We start from the raw sequence: 19051 nt of genomic DNA on the forward strand, positions 1-19051 counted from the left end.
AATGCTGAGGTGTAAATTGTGGGCTCCACCTTAAGCATTGGTTAAGGGGAAATGGTAGGCCCTACCTGCTATGAAAATCATTTTCTGCCCCCCTAAAGCATATTCCTGGCTCCGCCCCGGTAATTCAAGCTGGTATTACTCTGACCGCTCAGATCCAACGCATAGCTTCAGGAACATTGGAATAAAATGCCAAATCTAGAAATCTTGCTAGAGATTTCTAGATTTCATTTTCATAATGGTGAAATCCAATGCATAGCTTTCGCCTTCATGATGGTGATATTCATGCTTTAAATCTTGCTAGAGAGCACCTCTTCTGACTAAGTGGAAGTGAGGTTGGGAATTGGTTCAATACATTATACAACAGAGGAGACTGAGTGCATGTGGTTGTTTCTAAATCCCAATGTAATTACGATTTGAATTGTGGCAAGCCAGTTTAAAGAGAAATCAAATCTGGATGCATTGATGTCCATTGATTGAAACTTTATCGAGTTCTGCATCTGAATGCTGTTTAATAAAAGCCTGGTAAGCTGATTCCATCTTCCATGTTTCCTTTTTTGTTAAAGAACATCATCTTAAAGTGGAATTCAAGGTCGAAAATTGAGATTTTTCATTCGTTATTACTCACTGAATCAAGCTACTCATGCTTTGACCAAAACGATCCATGCATACATGGTGATCGATTGTGCTCCAAAACAAGCATACACCTTCAGTCCAAACATTAAAAACTGAAAGAGGGAAATTTTGTAGCAGAATATTGTTCCAGAGTGTGCAATTAAGCTCTGATGGTGTTTTGGGGCAATTTTTGAACATATTTCAGACATCCATTGGGTTAAGGTTGGACCCATAACTGTAGTAGGTCAAATCCTTTACAAGAATTCAACTATAATCAACACAATATTTTTTGTTATAGTTGTAATTTCAGTCTCTATATGTTCGGTTTTTTACCCGAACTAGTACAGACTTTGCATTCATTGAATTGAGATTGTTGTGAAGATAGTTCAAGTGCCTTTAGAAATTGCTCAATTGAATTTTTATTTATGCGGCTGATATGGAACACTCTCTTTCCTAATGCTAAAACTAGAAGTGGACTCGAGCATGCCATATGTGGATTTGAAGATGCTGGCATGTTTCTTGAGTCAAATGAAAAAGCTGCCTCTTTGATTGTATAGGGGAGATGAAATTCCCTACCTATAACTCTATAAGACTCTTGCATGTTGAATACTTCTTTAAGCGTCTGAATAGTGTTTAAAAACTCCTTGACTCGACAAGGAGCTCGCCTGAGTCGACTCCCTTTTACCTTGGCTGCGTTCCGCGTTGCACCACATCCGCCTTCCACATTTTGCCCTACAATGTCAATAAATTCCTTTGACTCTCCCAAGTTATGATCGTGTCAACTGCGTTCTTGGCTGTGTCCGCACCGAGTCGACAAGGATTTTTCCTGGCCACGTTCCGCGTCACATCCGCATTTTTAAACACCGTACTCTGAGCTCATGATTTTGAAGCTTCAAGTGAGAATGTTGTCACTGGAGTCGTACAATTTTAGATCCATTACGAAGAGCCAGTCCAGTGCATTTTTTAAAAAGGCAGCTTTCTGCTTTCTAGCTCAAGTATGTGGTGTTGAGCTTGAATGATCTTCGATGAGTAGATACAACTGCATATTGGATTGTTGCTAGTGCATTTTAGTTGTTTGGGATTGGGATTTCTCTTGGAAACTTATGGCTGTATATAATTTTAACCAAACAGAAACTAAAACGACAGTTTCATTTTATTCTTTTGAATTTGCACAGTCAATTGAAAAATGCTAAAGTAATGCCTAAAATTATGACTCTCAAGCAGTAATACAAGAACAATTTCATAGCATTATTCGGTATTTACCTCATACAGTTTTTTTAAATAAAAAAAATTAAGACGCATAAATCATTAAGGCTTAAACCAATTTATAAACACAAACTATTACTTAACTAATTTTCAGCCACATAACATAAAAAAACATTCAGATCAGATCCATAAATTGATTAAAACGACTCTAGATGCAGAGAAGACATGCTATTCGTAAACAAAAACAAAAGAAAGTAAATATTATCAAAATTCTTCTGTTCTTTACTCTGATTTGGAATACTTAACACTTTCAAGGAATCGAACAGATAGATCTGAGATTCTTCTGTTCTTTGCACTGATGTGAAACTACAACAAAAACTAGGCTTTCCCTACCGACCGTCTATAGGGAGAAGTGTACCTTTTCCCTACTGAATTTAAATTTGTAGGGAAATAAACCATATCCCTACGGTTGTTTATTTTTCCCATAAGTATATATTTTCACCTACGACTTTTACTTTTATAGCCTGGCATCTATCCCTACGGTATTCATTTAGCTACGGATATCAATATTTTTCTGGGGATATCTTACATTTTGCCTACGATTAAGTAAAGTAATTTGATAGGGATTTAAAATCGGTAGGGATATGCTAAATGCGCATTGTCAGGAGCGGAGAAATCCAAAATTCCGACTTAGTTTTCCAGTTATGCCCATACTAATTAAATGAAATGACGAGAATAACCCCAATATGGGGTTAAACCCATCTCGCCGTCTCGTTAACTCTTGCATATGGAGGAAACCCAACGCTGGAACAAAACGAACGTCGACCTTCGACTCCTCCAGCAGCCATTGTCGGAAGCGAGCCAACCAATCTCTCTACATGCACAAGGTACTCTCTCCCTCTCACCCTCTCTCCCTCTCTCCCTCTCTCCTAAACTAGGGTTTTAGGTACTCTCTCCCTCTCTTTCTCTTTATCTCTCTGTTCTATTGTTTTAGGTCTCTCTCTGTTCTAGAGTTTTAGGTCTCTCTCTCTCTCTCTGTGTGTGTGTTCTAGGGTTTTAGGTTTCTCTCTGTTCTAGGGTTTTAGGTCTCTCAGAACATAAGAGAAGGTAAAACCCTAGACCTAGAAAAACTAGAAAAGCCATGAACTTCCAATTCCAGAACCTTCTAGGCATGCCATACCGAGGGGGAAACATCCTCTTTTCCGAAAAGACCCTCCTCCACCTCCCACCACACCGCTTCTTCTTCTGTAGTATGTCCATGCCAAGAGATAGGGTTTTTATATTAAAGATAGGTTTTGGGTTTTATAGTTTCTTTGGTATGCTCAGAGATTTAGGTTTTAGAGATCTATGGTTTTTAGAGATTTAGTTTCTGACTTTGTTTAGAGATTTAGGTTTGTATTTTTAGACTTCGATCATGGAAAGAGGATTTCCTGGTGGGATTTTTGAACTTCTATGTAATCTATGTGCTTTGCATTTTTCTTTTCCTTTTTCATATATGTTTTTAGAAGATGGATTTGTGCTCCAAGCAGCTGCGGCATTGACCACAAGAAGAGATCATATATTAAGAAAGCATAAGAAGTATCTAAAGCATAGTAAAACCATAGCTGAATGTCTGGATTTTTGGAGAAGTTTGAGTCAATTGTCTATGAGCTACCGCATATACAAGACCATATTGTGTGTCCGTACATTAGAATGTCTTTAGATGAATGAATAAATGACTGTCTGTTTTTTTTTTTTTTTTTGAATATATGTAGGTCCTATCAAAGCTTAATGTGGGACTCTTTCCTCGTCCAGTCTTAGTGTAAGGATCAACTACAATTATTTCAGTCTGACAGTGGCAATTTGCTAACAATCCCTTTTAGGATAGGTGAGTTGAATTAATTTCTTAAGATTGATCATAAATTATATTTAGTTCTCTGTGGTTTCTTCCTGTATTTATGTATCAAATTTCTACCATCAGGATACAGGATACATTATTGAATGGTTTTTTTCCCTTTGTCTTTCCGGTCAGTCAGTTTTGATTTCATTCTAATGATGTTATATATATATATATATATATATATATATATATATATATATATATGGGATATTTGCACTCCCATAACAGCCAAAAACTTTTGTTCATCTAAAAACTTTATTGCTATAAGATTTCGACAACTGCTACTCACTTAGGTACATGTTGATAGGTTCCCAGAGTTGCGTGATGCATTGGAGAAGCTCCATCCAAATGACGCAGCTTTAAATGTATGTCATATAAAATTGCAACTTCTTTCTTACACATGCTCTGAAAGTGCCTGTGTTAGAGTTCAAACTGGTAGTCCTTTGGTAGATTGGAGATTCATTTCTTTTACACGTGGAACATATTTTCCCTTGTCCAATGCACAATTTGTTTTCCCAATTGTTGATTTTTATACAAACCACAAGGAGGATGGGACATCGGGGAATGCAAGGACTATATAGCCTTGTACATGGTGGTGACACAGAGCTCCATGCTTTTGCCTTCTCTGTGATAACGTTCTCTATTGATTGCTTGCTCTAACCTTTACTACCTTTTACCTTATATGTAGTCTTTGTCATGGTCATAGATAATCCACAAAGAATAGTCTTCATGTGCTTGTGTCTACTTCTATCAAGCTATTTCTGTAGTCCCCACCATAATTTTTAAGATCCTATGTTGGCCAAAAATGAAATTATAACTTTAGAAGCTACACAGTTGATGTGTAGCTTAGGATTTTTCCGCTATATCTTCATCAGAAAGAAATAAAACACACATTTCTGTGTTTATTGGTTGAAGTCCACTTAGATACGAAAAAGGACATCCCAAGTATTCTTCAGCTAATATTGTATTGCTTCATTGAGTCTTGTCAGATGCCAAGTTGGAATGGGCAACCATCTGATCCTCATTCATCTCAAATCTTCTTAGTCATTATAATGTCATCTTCAGCTTTTCTTTTTCCTTTACTATTCACTTCCTTTATTCACTTTCTTTGCATTTCCTAGACACCTTTTTTCTGCACTTCAAGACAAGCCATCCACTTCAATGGAAGTCAAGAAGCACTGGTATAAATAAAAAAAGCTTCAGGAAACAAAAGAGTCTAATTTAAAATCATCTACAAAATGCCAAAAGATAACAACTAAAACACTTAAATGTAGAGTATAGACTTTCTCCACAATGATCAGTGTAGCCCTCTAACTTCCATTCTGAAACCCAAATGGGTTGTTTGGTTTTTGGGTAGTAGAGCAGAGAATGAAAACTCAAGCATTCAGTGCTCCTTCAGTAATGTTTTATTGCAAACCCAAATGGAAATTTCTTACACCAATTTCTGTTTAACACAGTTTGAAACGCATAAGGGTCTACATTGGGCACATTGAATTGGCTTAAGATCTGATAGGGGCTGTTTGATTGGCTGCTAAAAGGTTAGATCGCCTATATATTAGGGACTGCTTTAGGTGATTGTTGAGTGTCGTTGGATTCCATTTTCTCCAAGAATATGATCAGATCATTGTTACAGATTTCACAGTGTCATAGTCTTTAGCCATATAATTGTCTATGCAATTGAACAACATAAAAATACAAAAGTGAATAAGAAGAAGGACAAGTCATTATCTGTAGGCACAACCCTCTTCCTTGGTAGCCCAACACAGTGGTGTTCCCACACTCTGTTCAATGTTTACATTGTAATGTCTTCGACCACAATGCTATATGTGATGCAAGGCATTTGGACGGAAGCTTTGTTTTCAAGTGCTGTGTTGAATTTGGTATGAAGGAGAGGACAGAACAAAACAAGTATCAAGTTGTGCATGTACTTTGTACCATGGTTATCAAATGCGAAAATTACAGTCCCCTAACATCTTACTATCACCAACAAGCATGTGCTTTTTTTATTGTCATACATTGAGTTTCACGTGAGTTAAATGCCTTTTGCTGATTTTATGGGCTGCACACTAAGTTAGGTGCCTTTTTACCAAATTTCACTAATTGCGTACAATTGTGTCATGCCAACTTCGTTGCTGGCTTGGATAGAATCACATCTCAGATATCTGGTATTTTCAGTTTACACATGAGCTGTTATTAACAAGTTTTTTATGCTAGCTATTTCGGAATTTTGCCCTTGTAGTTGTATGTTAGCCTTGCACTTCTAGTTGTGAAAACAACAGGCGGATGTGATAAACTTGCTAATATCTTGTTGATGATGGTTACTTATGTTACTATGCTTGAGGTGTAGATAATATCCTTCTCAATTCTGTTATGTCCTCACTGAAATCTTTAGGATAAATGGAAAAACGCAGTTTTTGCTCTCTCTAGATAGATAAGATAAATGGAATAACACAGTTTCCTCCCTCCCTCCCTCTCTCTCTCTCTCTCTCTCTCTCTCTCTCTCTCTCTCTCTCTCACACACACACACACACACACACACACACACACACACACACACAGGCCAACACTTTATTTAGTTAGGCTGGGCAATCTAATTAGACTCCTTAGTACACACCCCTCCACATAGCAGAGAACATAGCATACCCTTTTCAAACATGACCTACACTCATGCTTAAGTTAGGATTCTCAATTGGTGCTTCCACTGTAAGGATCGTGGAGGAGACACATAATAACTCGCGATAAGAGGTATGCAATCTAATTTTGTGGTAACTTCCAAGATGGGGCCTATCGGCAAGCCCTTTTCTATCAAGCTTCTTGTAGATGCCACGACATATTTCAATCCCAATTGCTATGAACTACCTGCACTCTTACTCTTTTCATTTTTTGCATCCATCCATCTCTTGTAAACTGTGTTAAACTTGTTTGTTTCTGTCAAACGCCAGCAAACCCAATTATTTGCCACTGAGTGATTCGTCATTTGAGTCACTCCATCTAATTTTGTTTCACTCGTAGAGTTAAATTTTACTCTCATATCTTACTTGGTAACTGTTTGGTTTGTGAGAAACTTGATCCTTGCCCAGAGATGATTCTAAGCATGCTGGTCCACTAACACTTGGGAATAAGTTGCATCAATAGAAAGATTACAGTCCATCAATAGAAGTTTAAACTGAGAGACCCCACCCTAGTTTTAAGCCGACAGACTTAATTGGTTCCTATTAGTTCATGTGAAGATGAATAGAGACATGGGTGCTTCCATACTCTGGATTGAATCTGACTCTTCTTTTGTATGCAAGGGAAAATTGCTCCATCTTGGTGCAAAGCGGCTCAAATTGTTGATCTTTTTCACACCCTTCATAGTTTCATTTCTTGGAGGATCTCCCACTGTTGGCGTGAAGGTAATGAAGCTGCTGATTACCTCTCTAAGCGTGATTGTATCTGTAAAGGATCGGATATCCATCCTTTTATTTTCCCTCCAAAATTGCTGGAAATTTTAAACTCAGACAGAGATGGGAAGGTTTACATCAGAAGTTAGTCCATCTGGCTGTTATGCCATCCTTGGCAGAATTCTGCTCTCCCCTCTCCCATTTGCTCTACTGAGAAGCCCGATTGTTCTGATTGGTTTGTTGGAGGCTATGTTGATCATTTGCAAGATCTTCCCTTATGCTCAAGCTCTTGGGACCTCTGCTTGTCTCTTAAATTCAGGAATTCAGTTCTTTACAGTTGTCTCTTCTAGTTCCGGTCTGATCTATGCTTTTCCTGCTTTTCGATGTATCTTTTTTGGCTTGGTGCCATTTTAGGCCCCCCTCTTTCATGTACTAGTTCTATATTTTTAATGAAAATCTGGTCGGGATCTGCATAACCCCAGCTTACTTATTAAAAAAAAAAAATTAGGACTAGCTGCATCAGTTTAGTGAAATGAAACACATACTTTTGTGAAACCAAACAGACTATAGTGTCATAAATTAGATATGGGGAAATGATATCTCTACCCTTATTTTAACATTGGCACACTTTTGTTTTCCGCTTTCTCATTCACTCCTGCAATTACCAAAAGGGATTACCCTGGCCCGACCCCTTTCTCATTCACTCTTGTACATTTTACAAACACTTGATTCTTGTGCATGAGGTTAGGTTAGCCACATTATGTGAGGGTTGTTAGCCCCCGGCCACTTTTCTAACAACCGTCTCTTCTTTCTTTTACACATGTAAATGTTGGGCATAGCCATGATAGATCCTCCTTTTACGCATGTAAATGTTTTATCGAATCTTCATATTTGATATGGTTACATATCATTGTTTCAAAACTCAAGGAAATAAATGATCTAAAAGAAAGGAATTGTAATTCTTTCATTTTTCCTTCACAGGTTATTGTAATTAGGCATCTTAAAGGAGCTCGGTTTACGTTATGGGTTTTATTTTTTTATTATTTTTTGCATTTTTTTGCGTAGGTTGTTGGAGAGAAGAAATGGAACGATGTGATATGGAAAGGCCATTTTCACCTCAAAAGTTCACCTTATTTAAACCATGGTACTGCTCCTTTCTTTACATTTTCTCTTTCCTTATCCATACATTATTAAAGGGTATGTGAACCTGTCATTTTTACTATTTTCTAGTGCAGTATAAATCTTTCAATTGTGTTGGAAAAATATGTAGTTTCTTTTTCCCTTGACCCCATCCATGCTGAACTTTTGAGAAAAATATATGCAGGTATATCCCGAAAGCAAAGTTCTAAGGCCATATGGAAAATTGCAAGGCATTGCGGATGTCCTAGGATGTAACGTTGCTTCGCCTCAGTGTACAATTAGTTTTAAACGGCAATTTAAATTATTGAAATGAATTTATTTATATGCACGTGTTGATTTTTTATTAATTTGAACATGCGTTGTGTTTGTAGGTTAAATTTTTAAATCACAAATGATGATGGGATCGAGGAGATGATGAAGAGGAGATGATGAAGTGGAGATGATGTTATATAAAATCATTAAATAATGAATGTTGAACAATGTAGTCTTTTGTCGAGAAAACAATTTCAAGACATTTGTTATTAATGAATTGTGATTTTAAAGATATTCAATTGAAATAGTTAATTTTTTTAATATTTTTATATGATGTTGTGGAAAAATGGGTGTTATAATTATAGAAATTTTGATGTTATCGATAGATTCTTTGTGGAATGTACATGTGCAATTGGTCACCGGAAATTGTTATTTAATGGATTCAAAAAAATAACAAGGCAATCCCTACGGATCTTATTTTGAAATTCTGTCGGGAAAAGCATCTTTTCCCTATAGATTTTTTGAAATTCTGTAGGAAAAACACCTTCTACCTACGGATTTTTTTTGAAATTCCATAGGGAAAAGCACCTATTACCTACCAATTTTTTGAAATGCATAGGGAAAAGCACCTTTTTCCTATGGATATTTTGAATTTCAGTAGAGAAAAATGCCTTTTACCAACCAATTTTTTGAAATTCTGTACGAAAACGGATTTTCTAAAATTTCGTAGATAAAAGCAGCATATACCTACTGATTTAATAAGAATTTTGAGAGAAGCACCTTTTACTTACGAATTTTTGGAAATTCCGTAGGGAAAGATACGCTTTTGCTACGGAATTTATTAACTTCTGCAGGGAAATTTTAGTCCTGTCTCTACGGATTTTTCTGTAGGGAAAGATGGCCTATTCCTACGGAAGTTTAAATCTGTAGGGAAAGGGCTTTCCCTACCCCCACCTAGCCTACGGAAGTTGTGTGCTTTGAAATCCGTAGGGAAAAACCTTTTCCTACGGATTTTTGTACTTTTCCCTACAGATTAGCCCGTAGGGAAAACCAAGTTTTGTTATAGTTGCTGATAAAAAAATTAGCAATGAGATGAACAAACCTCAACACTCTTAAGGAATCGAACATGTAGATATGAGATTTTGAACAAATTAGGGTTTAAAGGGTAAGAAGTTACAAATCCAAGCTTTGATGAAGGTAAAAACAACATTTGTATGGAAAAATGGCTGGACAAAAGGGAAAAACTTGGCTGGAGCTCCGGCGATCTTGCCGGAGATGGTGACCGAAGTAGGGGAAGAAGAAAATTAGGGTTTTAGCTTCTAGATCTACATTCTCTCTCCCTTTTCTCACACACACTCTCTCTCTCTCTAAATAATAGCTAAGAAAAACATCCCTTTTTAAAATGAGAGGCTAACCCTCTTTTATAGACATTTTGGGATAATTTTTATCCTCTTAAGTTGTTTGAAACACCCTCATGTGATATTTGCTCTTTGTTTTGCATGGATAAAGGATGGTCCATAAGGAAAAGTTTTAGTAAAAAATTATGCTAAAAATGACCTACCCCCTTTAAGTTCCTGGACAACCCCCCTTTATACAACGAATTCATTTTTCTTCTAAAGACCACCCACAATCTGGATAATGCACTCCCCTTTCTACAGTTCATTACTAACTCGGCTCGTCATATTAGGCAATTCTTGATGGATTTTGACAAAATTTTACAGGAACCTACTTGGGATCCTAAGCTCACATAAGGCAAAATTTTGGACACTAATTCGCTCATTTAATAGTTTTTTCCTTAAACATGAAAGTTTAGGGTTCGTTCAAAATGGGGTGTCTACAATGAGTTATTATAACTCTTAGTGTTATGTATAACTGAGTTTACTGTGGGGTAAGTAATTACAAGGCACTCTTGATAGATACACCTATGTGAGTGTAGAAGTGTGGCTGCTTCTATGAGAATTTTGGCTCATTCTCTAGAGCACTCATGAAAAAGGATTGAGCAAATGGCCGAAAAGTGCTACACCGAGAATACACTTATGCTTGAATTACTTGTGTGTGTGATATTTTGTATCTGTTTATCACTAAAAGTACCTGGTTCAAGTCTTTAATTCACCAAGTACTTGGTAAACTTGATATATTTGCAATAGGTCTAGGTTCAAGTTCAAAAGAGACCTATACCGATGCATAACTTATTCTCCTGCCTTGATCAGTGTTGTCTCTTCTTGATTTTCTTTCTTTAATTACAATTTTGAATTTGTTGGGGATTGTTGACTTTTTCTTTGGTGAAAAGGAAATAGTCTAATTACAATTCAAAATTAAAATCATTACTCAGTTATCTTTCGGCTTTTGTACTTTAAGCTTTTGTGGACTTTTCAAAGTAAACTTGAGTTTCCCTCCTTTCCCTTTGTCCTTTGTGGGGACATTTAGTCTCATATTGGAAAGTGGAGAAAAGGCTCATGGCTTTATACTGGTTTTCACTTCACTTGGTTTGTGAATGAGGAGAGGAAAAGGGGGGCTTACGCGCATCAGTGGCCGAGTGGACCTAGTGGGCTTTTGGCTATACCACACATGTTCACCGCCCGGACCAGCCTGGTACGGCTGGCCGCACATGTTTCTCAAAGCTTTTCCTTTTTTCCCTCTTTTTTATTTTTCATTTTGTTACTGTAGAATCGTGGTGCTTACCAACTATCCAAAAAGCAATTGATGATGGGAAATGCACTACCATTATCTTTATTAAGAGTTGAGACTAGGAGCATTGCTAGAACAACACCTCGGACCACGTGGACAACCTCCGATCTAGGTCCAGCTTTTGCCTAAGCCAACAATCTCCCTTCTCAAAATCACCCGAAGGGGGACTTGAACCTGAGACTTGGCTCTGATACTATTTGTAGGATCGTGGGGCTTACCAGCTATCCCAAAAGCAATTGCTGATGGGAAAGGCGCTGCCATTATCTTTATTAAGAGTCCAGACTAGGGGGCATTACTGGCACAAAGCCTAGGACCAACCGGCCAACTTCCAATATTGGACATGTTTATTCTCTGTGAACTTCAAAGTTATTGGAGAATAACTTTGTCATTCTTGGAAAATAACTTCACCATTCTTGGAAAAATAAGTTCGCTGGTAATTGGAGAACAACTTCGTCATTCTCGGTAAAATAACTTCATTGTTCCTGAGAACTTCGAAGTTATTCAGCGCGATATTTTGCATTTTGGCTTTGTAACCGCTCATTAAGTGTGGCTTTTCTTTTCTTCCCATTGGGCAACATTCTAAACGTTAGTTAATCGTGTCCCTTAATTAAGAGATAATGGACGCGACTTCTTGAAGTCTATTTAAGGTGTCGTTTTGGGTCGAGAAAGATATGCAAAAGAACAAAATGTTTTGTTCTCTCATTTTCTTTCTTCTTCAATTTTTGCTTTTTGTTCTATGAGAAATTTTGGGTCATTTTTCTTCATTGATCAAGGCTGTTAGAGTGTGTTCGCTAGGCATCCGAGTAGCATGAGTGCACACCCCCTAATGCGGAGTTGTTGTATCTTGGAGACATACGCCAAGAGACCCAATCTGCACCGCGATTCATAGTATGTGGAGGCGATATGTGTCTCCAAGACAGTGAATTGAGATTCGGGCCTCAACTCTGGTAAGTTTTTCTAACAATCTTTTGATTACTGTTTTATTTTATAGATCAAATTTGTTGCACCATTTTTAGATTCAATTTTTCTATATAATCGGATTCATCTTGAAGAATGGTATAATCTGGAATTTCCCCCAATCCCTAAACAACACACACCCCATACACGACTGCACTAATCGACTGCGCCAGGGTATTTTACGCCGAACACCACCATTTTACACTGTTTTAATGGGTGTGTCCGACCAACTCTACTCAGTCCCATGCATTGGGTGGGGCCAACCATTTTACCTCGTATTTTTATGGGGTGGGCCTAGGGATGGAGCCAATGGGGTCCAGGGGGTCAATTGCCCCCCCTGAAAACTGGGAAAATTTTCTCAAGTTAAAGGTTCTTTTTAGCCTTTTTTGGTAAATCCTAGGATTTTTATCCGTGAAGTGAGTTTTATTAAGCATTTTTTCCGTACGCCCCTATATTATAGCATTTTTTTTTTCTTATCTCCCTCTCTCCCTCTGAGTTTTATTAAGCGTTTTTTCAGTAAGCACCTATGTTATTACATTTTTTTTCTTCTCTCTCTCTTAACAACAAAATTGAAATTTGAGGGCCAAAAGCGGAAATAATTGAGATTTTATATTGTGTGTGACGGTATGTGTTTTTCTGTACCCAATTTCATGGGATGATCCAAATCGTTCATTTGTTTGGTCACAATGTAAATAGTTTGTGCCCCATAAATCATTTTCATAGGATGATCCTAACCCTCCGATCTAAAAGGGACAACCTCTACAGATTAGAGGGTAAGGATCATCATATGGAAATGAGTTTTGGGGCACAACCTATGGTTGGGCCCAACAAATGAACGGTTTTGGTTCATTCCATGAAGTGGGCTGTACATTCCTTTTGTTAAATGGTGGAGCATACATCCCAACACAAAACTCATAACTGAGATAGGTAATTAATGAAATTTTATATGTTGTCTGCTGTAGACACCCCATTTTGACCCCCCCCCCCAAGTTTCCAAATTTGAATACAAATCCCGAAAATGAATAAAGTTCTTGAAATCTAAGTCTCGAAACCAAATTCGAAGACCTTGAGAATCAAGTCTCAAATTCCCGAAACCGATCCACTACTACGGAAAGAACCCGAAAAGTCTAAAATTCCCTTGTTTGCAAAACTCTTTTGAAAATCCTGACAGCCTAGATGTTCCTTGGACCCTAGTTGTATCCTTCGTTTAATTGCCTAGTCTTCCCTTTCATTTTTCCCGAAATTTGAAAGAATTACAAAATACCTCGAGTTCTGGTATTGGCACCCCTCTATACAAACCTTGGTATTGGCACCCCTCTATACAAACCTTGGTATTGGCACCCCTCTACACAAACCTCCCAAGTGCGGATGATGCTGACACAATCTCGCTTTGATATTTTCAGTAACTTACCTTGTCTTTTAGTATTTAAATCATGATTAAATGATCATTAGATTTTCATGAGTTTAAATAAGAAAAGACGGGCGAGTTTGTGTCGTTATAAAAATACGAATGTGTCAATATCATTTCCCTATGAAAAAATACAAGAAAAAAAGTAATTCACTCTTCCCCTTTTCTTGCTTAGACCACCCCCTATAGCTAGAAAATTTGCTAAAGAGGGCTGTCCAAGGAAGAAGATGTGGCAAATATATCATTCTCTTTTATTCACCTCCTTGTCTTTTACTTGGACTCCCCTTCTAGATTAAAAGAGTAGTCACAAATGCACTATAGGGGCTGTCCATGGAATAGGAGGGGCGAAATATTTCATTTCCCACGTAAAAGGAGGGTGGTTTATCAAATCATGGGTGTCGTCATACCAATTACCATGCCGATTTAACCCAATAGAGCAAAGACAAGTTGAGAGGGTGCTTTACCAAAGCTTGGGGGTGTTAATATGAGCACACACACACCCTTTAAAAGAGCAATCGGCTAGGGTTTCAAGGGGATATTTTTTTTAGGGTGAGCTTTTGGCTCCCAACAGAGAGAAGAAGGGGATTTGCAGCCACTCCCCCACCTCCATCATCGAACACCTCCATTAGCCCGACATCATTTCCCTTCACTTTCATCCCAACAGATGTTATCATTTTCCTTGCTTACTCCCATGTCCCCAAAACCCTATCCCCATCCACTGTTCCACCAACGAACCCATTGGTTCCGACAATCTTGCTGGAACTCCGGTCATCTTCCTTAGTATCCGCCATAGCCTCTATCACCACTATAAACCCATTTCCTACCCTCCGAACCAAGGGTATTTTGCAGAGAAAGAAAGGCCAAAAGGGGAAACCCTAGCAGAGAGAGAGAGAGCAAGAGAGAGAGAGAGGGTGAGAGAGAGAGAGAGAGAGTGAGAGAGAGAGAGAGAGAGAGAGAGAGGAGATTCGGCCATTAATTCCGGCCATTCTCCGACCATTTCTCTTTGATGTTCGTTAATTCCTCCCGCAACCATATCGCCGACCACCATAGTCTTCATATCCGTTGCCATTTCAAGACTCAAACCTACAGGTATCTCCTTCTCCGACGAGATTCTACCGGAATCCGACCCCCAGCTACCACCATCTTCCCTGTAACCCTCAACCATTCCCATTTTTTTACCATCATTTTCTTTAACTTTTGAAACCCTCCATTTTTACAAGGAAAAGAAAAAGAGAAAGGAGAAGGGTTGCTCGGTTTTTATTGTTGGAGAGGCTTTGGATTTTTTTTGGGGAGCAACACAGTAGAGAGGGAGAAGAGCAAGGAGCAGAGGAGTAGAGGGAGCTTCATTTGGGGGCAGTCACATAGGGAAAGAGATAGAGAGAGGGAGGACCGAATCCAGTCATTTTCTCTGGTAGATTTTGCCGAAATCCGTCAACTCTCGAGCTGATATTGAGGATGTTGAAGGTGTGAAGCAACAGGTTTCATTCCCTTTTCTTGATCCGTGAGTAGATATCCTCCCACAAGGCAGATATATCAGGTAATTGCCTAATCCTTTTTAGAGCTAGATTTTCCATCACAATGTTTTGATAATTGCACCAAGTCATATTAAACCTCGGTAATGTTAATATCAAGACAATAATGCTAATAACATAATTTTCAAAACATGGTTGTGTTAATGTTGTTTCCCCAAGGTATAGGAGGCTGATATTTGTATGATTCGGTGGGTATACCTTGGTTTGGGGAGTGCGCCAAAGTCAGTTAGAATTACCTCGTTCAATAATAAGAGCACTAAGCTCATTTGTCCCCTGTCAGAATGCTTATGGCTCATTTGTCTTGTTTTGGGTTCCACTCGTCTAGTTCCTGCTCTAATGTCAATCATGGAATTTCAATTACTAGTGTCTCAAGACTTGCCACCTTCATTTATACCGGGTATCTCAGTCAATGCATTCTAAACGAGAATACTTACTATGTTTGTTGGAATATTTCTTATACTTGGCAAAAGAAGAAATTGTCGAATTACATCTCTGTCCGTGTTGTCTCTCCACTTGATCATGATGTAATCTATGGAACAACTTATTGTAGCTTTTTCATTCACGTTCTACATTCCCCAGGCGATGACGGAATGATTCTTGAGCCAACCCTTTGCCCTTCACATCCTCTTTCCCTTCTTGGGATTCTTACAGGGTGTAGGGGTTTCCCTTCTTTCTGAGGTCACCATTTCTTATGGGATTCAGGGGTTCCACCTTGTCTTCTTTTTGGGACTACTCTCTTCACGTTCATTGGCATACTCTTTGCATTTTGGGATCCCATCGATTTAAGTAACACTTCGTCACTTCTCTCGGGTCAAGGCGACGACGGACGGAAACCTCCTGAGCCAAAACCCCCTTTTTCAATCAAAAGGGATAAACAAAAACACATAAAAATCAAATAATAAAATCTAAAAATAACAAATAACATCAAAAGCGCCAAAAATTTTTGAACTACGTTGGCTTGATCCCTTTCCACAGGGTACGTAGGTAGCTTGGGTCCACCCAAGTTTAGTCAAACCTTTTTAATAAATATTTTCAAGCATCTTCGAACCTTTTAAAACAAAAACAAAAATGGGCAAGGATGGTGATGGCCAGATCACTCGGAGCCCCCTTTTCATTCCATTTCCGATTTTGATCGTGGTTTTCTGGTTTTCATCGGTTTTCCGACGTTTTATCGAGTTTTGGGGCGGACGATGACGTAGCGTGACCCCTTCACAGGGATTGTCCTCGCTGAGCCCAATGATAGGTCATGATGATTGCGAGACTTGTCCGATCTTCAGCAGATAAGGATCGCTGGGCTTGATTCCTTTTGAATCGCCCTCTGAGCCTATCGTGTGTTCCATTTTCTTTTCCCTGGCATTTTTTATTATCGCATACTGTCGATTTTCTGGTCCCTTTCCTTTCTTGCATCTTTTAGGTTTTTGTATGCTCGTCTTAGATTTCTTATGCGTTACCTCTAGTTTGTTTGTTCTTCTCGCATGTGATCGATTATTATTTTCTTATCCTTATCTCTGCATAGGCTCGCATGCTAGTGTGTTTATTCTACTGCTTTGGTTGCTTAAATATAGCGTTTATTCATTCGTCTTATCTTGATTATCTGTCTAGATGTAGATCTTTGCTGTTTTTCTTATCTCATTATATCTGTCATTACCTGTTTAGTTATAGCCATGGATGCGATCGCCAACTGGTTTCTTAGATGTGATGAGTTAGGATTAGATGCGATGAGCTAGGATTTGGACGTCTATTTTCTTTTGCTCATCCCCGGGTCATGCATGTTTATATAGACATTTTCTCGGGGATGCTTGTTCCCATTTCACATGATTTTTGCCCAAAACTCTTCAAAGTTAATTGAAAATGGCATAAGAGACCATGTGCTTGCACTTGGGAGAATTGAGGGTGCTCTTCGGATTTTCCTCATTCGTCACCAGGCACGGACCTTTTGTATCTCTAGCTATCCGTTGCAACAGAGTATTTCATGGGATCCAGGGCCCATTTCCTTGGATGGCGACTCTGAGTTGTTTTAAGTACATCTTGGTTTCGAGGCTCCTGTCTCCTGATCTAGAGGTATCTCATACATATACATTGCCACCCATGCTGTGACTGGCATCATTTCGATAGTTCTTTGGTAGAGCTCTCCTTCACATTGTGGAGGTCTCAGAGGATTGACGGGGGATCTCGCGTCCCTCACTCACCGTCCTCGGGATCGGGGTCCACATCTGCAAGTGAAGTCCAATGTTTTTCAAAAACTATTGTGTGGCACTGGGCCCACTTCATAGGATGATTCAAATAGTTTATTTGTTAGGCCACAATGTAATAGGCTGCACTCCTTGAATCTTCTCCATAGGATGATACTAACCCTCCAATGTACAATGTGATTGCCCATTAGGATCATCTTATGGAGAATATTTATGCCTTGCAGCCCATTTATGTTGTGGCCCAACAAATGAATGGCTTGGATCATCCTATGAAGTGGACTCATAGTACTTTTTGAAAAATATTGGACTACATGTGCGGGCAACATATAAAATTTGGAGAATTATTTGGATTTTCATAGCAGAAAGGGATCTTTTTTTTTTGGGGCTATGCTACGCATGGGTGTAAATTAGTAGGCTCTGTCCATCATAATATGAGGTGAGGTGTAAATATTGGGCCCTATTATATCAAAATATGAGGTTTAAATTGTGGGCTCCACCTTATGCATGGGATAGGGGGAGATGGTGGGCCCACCTATAAAAATTTGAAGTGTAAAATAGTGGGCCCCAACATGCTATAACACCATTCTTTGCCCCTCGTGGAGCAAATTCCTGGCTCCGTCCCTGGGTGGGCCCTCCCAATAATACATGGTTGGAGATTTGTTTACCACTCAAGAGTCAAGACTAACAACTAACAAAACCTTGTAGTTTAGCTAAACAAAGTCGTGTTACAAAAGGCATACGATTATTCCATCAAATAGCTAATCTGATTTTGTTGAGGGACACGTGATCGTGATCGCCAATGGGCCACGCAAAAGCGAAACCTCTTCATTCTCATCTGAATTTCAATATTTAAAAAGATTTTGTTGAGGGACACGTGTCAAGGTGGAAAACAGCACGGCACGACACAAACATTTTCGGCCCAGCGTGGCTCGTGGGCCGTACTAGCACGACACGATTTGGTCACGGGTCGTGCCGTGCCGGCACGCCAAAGGGTGAGGGTTAGGCACAACACGGCCCATGGCCCGCGGCCCACTCGTGGCGTGGCGTGCCGTGCCGGCACGTTTCGGCACGTAACGGTTATTTTTTTTTCTTCAGACAAGAGCATTCTCGGAATTCCTAGAATATGTTTTTTTTTTCTACTGGAATTTTTCTCGGAATTCCTAAAAAATTCTCGGAATTCCGAGAATATGTTTTTTTTCTACTGGAATTTTTCTCGGAACTTTAAGAAATTCTGAGAATGCACTAGTTGGAAAAACTTAGAAAAATTTGCAAGTCATTTATGAAAAATTTGCAAGTCAAATTGCAAGTAATTTAAAAACAAAGATCGATTGTGCTCGGAATATTTATTCAGGAACCCGGGCAGCACCTTAAAATTTTATTAATATATAAAATTATTAGAGGAGGACATAGAACCTTGCCTCTAACCCACCAACATACAAGAAAAAAAGAAAAAAAAAGTGAAGTACAAATACATTGTGAAGTATAAGTAGAAATTAACGACTTAAAAATTCGAATCTTCATATTTCTTCAGGTGAGTCGATTGAGTCATCTTCTCTTCTGTCTTGTGCTTTATCATCTACATCTAACCAGTCCTTGAGGCACACGCATACCTCTACTTTTTTTTTGGTGACATTATGTTCCGTGTGTCATCTAAGACCCTGTTAGCTGCACTAAAAGCAGACTCCGATGCTACTGTGGACATCGGGGGGTTAGTAGATCACGTGCCACGGCGGATAGTACTGGATAACTTTTTTCATGTTCTTTCCACCATGTCAAAACATCAAAACTCTCCCATTCATGAG

The 19051-nt window shown here is 38.7% G+C and overlaps 1 protein-coding gene across 8 annotated transcripts; it reads left to right on the forward strand.

Annotated features, from left to right (window-relative positions):
- The first annotated feature begins 2412 nt into the window (after positions 1-2412).
- On the forward strand, positions 2413-8795 carry LOC143886427 (uncharacterized). Of its 8 annotated transcripts, XR_013253793.1 has the most exons (7): positions 2428-2705; positions 3573-3685; positions 4005-4062; positions 6991-7092; positions 8146-8224; positions 8405-8492; positions 8592-8795. XR_013253793.1 is itself a non-coding variant. In XM_077390394.1 (5 exons), the coding sequence occupies exons 1-5, from the start codon at positions 2565-2567 to the stop codon at positions 8602-8604; spliced, it is 402 nt and encodes a 133-aa protein (XP_077246509.1). In that variant the 5' UTR covers positions 2413-2564; the 3' UTR covers positions 8605-8795. The 8 variants fall into 8 exon arrangements, 2 of the variants coding, with proteins under 2 accessions (XP_077246509.1, XP_077246510.1); XR_013253797.1 differs by lacking the exon at positions 3573-3685 and having other exon boundaries at positions 2422-2705; XR_013253795.1 differs by lacking the exon at positions 4005-4062 and having other exon boundaries at positions 2429-2705.
- The last annotated feature ends 10256 nt before the right edge of the window (positions 8796-19051 follow it).

The sequence above is a fragment of the Tasmannia lanceolata genome, unplaced genomic scaffold, assembly GCF_043159265.1.
Source record: "Tasmannia lanceolata isolate RefF3 unplaced genomic scaffold, GAP_Taslan_0.1 ptg000011l, whole genome shotgun sequence".
NCBI lineage: Eukaryota > Viridiplantae > Streptophyta > Magnoliopsida > Canellales > Winteraceae > Tasmannia > Tasmannia lanceolata.

Coding starts and splice junctions, on each gene's coding strand:
- LOC143886427 (XM_077390394.1), top strand. CDS start 2,565: ATGGGGTTAAACCCATCTCGCCGTCTCGTTAACTCTTGCATATGGAGG. Junction 7,093..8,145: donor CTCCCACTGTTGGCGTGAAG/GTAATGAAGCTG, acceptor TTTTTTGCGTAG/GTTGTTGGAGAGAAGAAATG. Junction 8,225..8,404: donor TTCACCTTATTTAAACCATG/GTACTGCTCCTT, acceptor AAATATATGCAG/GTATATCCCGAAAGCAAAGT.